The sequence below is a fragment of the Oculina patagonica genome, chromosome 6 (assembly GCF_052425735.1).
Source record: "Oculina patagonica isolate OP01 chromosome 6, crgOcupat, whole genome shotgun sequence".
Lineage (NCBI taxonomy): Eukaryota > Metazoa > Cnidaria > Anthozoa > Scleractinia > Oculinidae > Oculina > Oculina patagonica.
This window is the reverse complement of record NC_135763.1, coordinates 23,817,488-23,822,201: the sequence shown is the minus strand read 5'-3', so window position 1 is coordinate 23,822,201 and position 4,714 is coordinate 23,817,488. Positions and strand designations below refer to the sequence as shown.

Genomic DNA, 4,714 nt, shown 5'->3' with positions numbered 1-4,714 from the left:
TTACGAACAACTAGAACCCGAATCAATAATCATTGTTACTGGCAAACCTCCTATTTTCACAGAAATTTTGCCATCCTTTCTGCTGGCATCTGGTCTTCGTGGTCCTCTAGCACCTCCATTTCTTCGACCAGTGTTTTGCTTCTTCTTAGTGTTACACACAACTTCAAAATGTCCAGTTCCTTTACACCATCTGCACTGTTTGCCTCTCGCTGGGCATCGGTGATCATTAGCTTTATGTCCCATATTTCCACAACAAAAACATTTCACATTCCTTGTGCTCGCATCTCTTTTGTAATCAGACCTTCCACTCACACTATTCACCTCACTACTGACCTCGCCACTTGCTCCTTCGATTGAACGTGCCTGATTCCCAGATTCTTCCATAGACCGGGCAATTTCTCCTAATTGCGGAAGTGTCAGGGCTCGACCATTTTGGAGTAACTTTCGACGGAGTTCATGTGACAAACACTTGCTAATCACTTGATCACGAATTTGTTCGTCCACAGCAGCGCCGTCTCCAAATTCACAGGTTTGGGCTTTCTGTCTCAATCTGGTCACAAACTGTTCGATGGTTTCGTTGGCCAGTTGACTCGTCTCACGGAAACAAAGCCTTTCATACGGAACATTCGCTCGCGGTTTGAAATATTTATTCAAGGTCGCCTTCACTTTCTGATAACTATCTGTTCCTCCTTCTTCGTTCAACGTGAAATAAATATCTTGAACACTTAAACCAGCAGTATGCAGCAATAAAGCCTTCTTCTGATCGACATTCTTGACTCCTTTACCCACAGCATACAATTCAAAAGCTCGCAGCCATCTTTCCCAGCGTGCAGAAATACCAGCAGTTTCGATACAGTCAAATGGCTTTAAACCTTGTGTATCGCTCAAACATACACTTGCCATCTCAGAGGAACTCTACCAACGACCGTCCTCGTCGCCAAAATGTAGTGGATGTGCAGATTTAACCGTGGATGATCCGGATTTAACCAACAGTAAAAGAGAACGACGCCATTACACTCGTGTACATTTAATCATCAAAGCTCCAGCGTCATGCTGGGTAATATATACATGGGGGTGGGGAGGGTAAGGCTTAAGTAATAAACACTACAACGAGGGCAATATGCTTCCCTCAGATAACAATGAGTTCCATAAGAAACTCACCAACCAAGTAAGACATAATAATCCAGCACGAGGGCAATATGCTTCCCTCGGATAACATGAGTTCCATAAGAAACTCACCAACCAAGTAAAACAATAATCCAGCACGAAGGCAATATGCTGCCCTCAGATAACATGAGTTCCATAAGGAACTAATCAACCAAGTAAGACATAGTAATCCAGCACGAGGGCAATATGCTGCCCTCAGATAACATGAGTTCCATAAGAAACTCATCAACCAAGTAAGACATAGTAATCCAGCACTAGGGCAATATGCTGCCCTCAGATAACATGAGTTCCATAAGAAACTCATCAACCAAGTAATACATAGTAATCCAGCACGAGGGCAATATGCTGCCCTCAGATAACATGAGTTCCATAAGAAACTCATCAACCAAGTAAGACATAATAATCCAGCACGAGGGCAATATGCTGCCCTCAGATAACATGAGTTCCATTAGAAACTCATCAACCAAGTAAGACATAATTATCCAGCACGAGGGCAATATGCTGCACTGAGATCACATGAGTTCCATAAGGAACTCACCAACCAAGAGGTTAGACAGAATGATTAAGCTCAAAGTCAATATGCTGCCCTCAGATAACATGAGTTCCATAAGGAACTCACCAACCAAGTAAGACATAATACTCCAGCACGAGGTCAATATGCTTCCCTCAGATAACATGAGTTCCATAAGGAACTCACCAACCAAGTAAGACATAATACTCCAGCACGAGGGCAATATGCTTCCCTCAGCTAACATGAGTTTCATAAGGAACTCACCAACCAAGTTAGACATGGAATGTACGCAACATGCATCAGAGCGGCAAGCTGATCCATGTTGTGAAGGAGATGGACAGTTATGGGATAGATGTGTGAACCACGGATGGACAGGATCAGGAATGATCTTGACACACGGTGATATACTCTAGGACTTCTGGAGAGGACAACGTGAGGACATTTAACACACAAAATGTCTAGTAATCATCATTCAGACAAAGCAGCAAAGGCATTGATGGAATGGAAGCCACTAGGGGAAATACTCACCGTGGCTAGATTTAACTACAAGTACACCAAGCTCATTGTCATCACCTGCTACGCACCAAAGAAGATGCAAAGTGAGGCGAAGTTGAAAGATGTTTTATACGACCAGGAAGCCATTCAAGAGGTACCATCACATGAAATGCCGTGTGTGACTGGAGATTTCAACGCGGGCGTTGGGAACAACAATGAAGGCCGTGAAAAGATCATGGGCGGGAAGAACGGGTGTGGCTACATCAACGACAACTTAACGGACACAGACTCTGCGACCTGTGCGTCGAGAGCAACTTGGCCATTGGTGGAATCCTTTTCCTGCATAGAGAAATCCACAAGATGACATAAAAATCCCAAAGCTTGTTGCGAGTAAGCTACAAACCATAGAAGACCGACCAAGTGACAGCTTAATTGTCTGACTTACTTGGCCGACATGCATGAAAAATATCCACTGAGGGAACCTAAACTGTTTACTTGGCAGTTTCTACCGGACAGTAAGAGAAGCAGAAGAGAAGATCCTGGGATTCAAAGGACGGAAGTAAGAAGAACCTACACAGCAAGGAACATAAGACAAGATATCATAAAGGAAACAGATGAATGAGAAGATAAACTCAACAAGATCAGAGAGGGTGAAAGACCGCTACAGAAAAATACCAATAACTGGATTGTAGGAAGCGAAGGTAGGGGCCAAGAGGGACAAGAAGGACAACGCCGAGAACCTGGCTGAGGAAACAGAAGAGGCTACAGTAAGTCGAGACCTTAAGACGCTGTAGAATATTCGAAGGCGTTTAGGGGTGGCTAAAGCAGTGGAAACGTACCTTTAAGGATGCGAACGGCAGAGTTTATCTCGAGTAGAAGATCACTTGAACAGATGACAAGACCGCTTACACAGTATCCACAATCGACTGCGTGGAGACCCTAAAAACATAGTCTTAGTACACGAAGAAACTCAAAACGTTGACATTAACACTAAACCACCCTCAATTCAAGCAATCGAGAAGGCACTGGACTCAACCTGAAAGAACAAAGAGCGAGAGTAAGAACAAAAGAGAGCAGGCGACGAATAGTAAAAATAAGGATCGGCGGCGAGCGTATTCAGCAGGGGTAAGCTTAGAAGGGAGGCAAGGGACAGGCTTCATCTGCGGTCTCTGGTCATGGCCTTATGTGCCCAAGGGCACAAAGTGGATTGAGTGAGTGAGTTATTGTCGCAAATAACTGTATCACGACATCTTATGGAACAATGCCCACTTTCTCGGACAATCAATTAAGTTTAGCGCCTGTATTGCGTTTAACTTAAACCACGGATCGTCACAACCCCGGGAATTAAACATGTTAATAGTTACAGCTTTCCGAGTGAACTTACTTTTATAAACTCTTCTTTTTGAGTTCCATGTAAATTTTGATTGTTTGTTGCTGAAATTTGAAGTAACGCGCGCAAGTAACAACTGTTAGAGACACCACACAGATCACTGAATTGTTACTTTATCGCCATTCGCCACTTTAGAAAGGAGAAGAAAACTGGGGCGAATCGCTTGTAGGACCCTTTCTTGTGACAAAATAGCTTTTCGATGTTTTTTGTCCCCAGTTGCGCAACTATATCAATGCTTCCGCAAATTTACATATTAACTTGCCAAAATCTCCCTGGATAAGGTTGTAATTGTAATACCAAAATCTGAGTAGCCTCTGATTGCTTGCCTGATTGCCGCCATATTTGATTCATTCATAAACTAACTAGAGTTAATAGGATAAAGCACCTTTTGGACCAGAAAACCCCGATCTTTCTCATAAATGCCTTTGTCTTTAGCAAGTTGTTCTATTGTTCGACGGTTTGGAGTAACACAAGCAAAGAGAATGTGGGAAAACTCCAGTCAGTTCAGAACTATGCTTGTAGGATCGTAGCTGGGTTAAAAAAAGTACGATCACATTTCAGAGACCCTGAAATCCCTTCAATGGCTTGGTGTAAAAGATAAATTGCTTTTTAACGACCTAGTAATGGTAAGGAAATGTTTAAATAATGTCACTCCAAGCTATCTTCGTTTTCAGCGACGTTCAATAACACACACGTAACAAAGACTAAGTGTAGACTAAAGACAGGGCAGAGATCTTTTGCCTACCGAGGGACAAAGCTCTTTAATGACTTGCCTAAGAACATTAGAGAGACAAGTGACCTGAACCTTTTAAAAAGAGAATTTTTAAACATATTTTAAATTTGTAAATACCACTTTAATTGTAATGTATATAATTTTAATATATCACATTTATTTATTTTTTAAGATTTAAGTGCGTGGGAGGTCTGCTCTAGTCTTGTATTGCAGAAATGTAGAAGCACAAAATATACAAGCAGAAATAAACAAGCAGCCGGCTGAACGATTAAAATGAAAACTATTCTATTCTTGTACGTAGTTTTAGATTGGTTGTCACGAACCACAAGGGCTACAAATTTTTGATCAGATTTCAAGATTTATTTTTCATTGCAATATAAGGGGTATTAGGCGGTTTTCACTAAACTGAATTGTATAG

General features: G+C 41.9%; 1 protein-coding gene across 1 annotated transcript; it reads right to left on the bottom strand.

Moving 5' to 3' along the window:
* LOC144657954 (uncharacterized) lies at nucleotides 1-903 on the bottom strand. The gene has a single exon (XM_078518287.1). It carries the CDS (start codon nucleotides 901-903, stop codon nucleotides 1-3), a length of 903 nt encoding a protein of 300 aa, XP_078374413.1.
* Nucleotides 904-4,714: the final 3,811 nt, after the last annotated feature.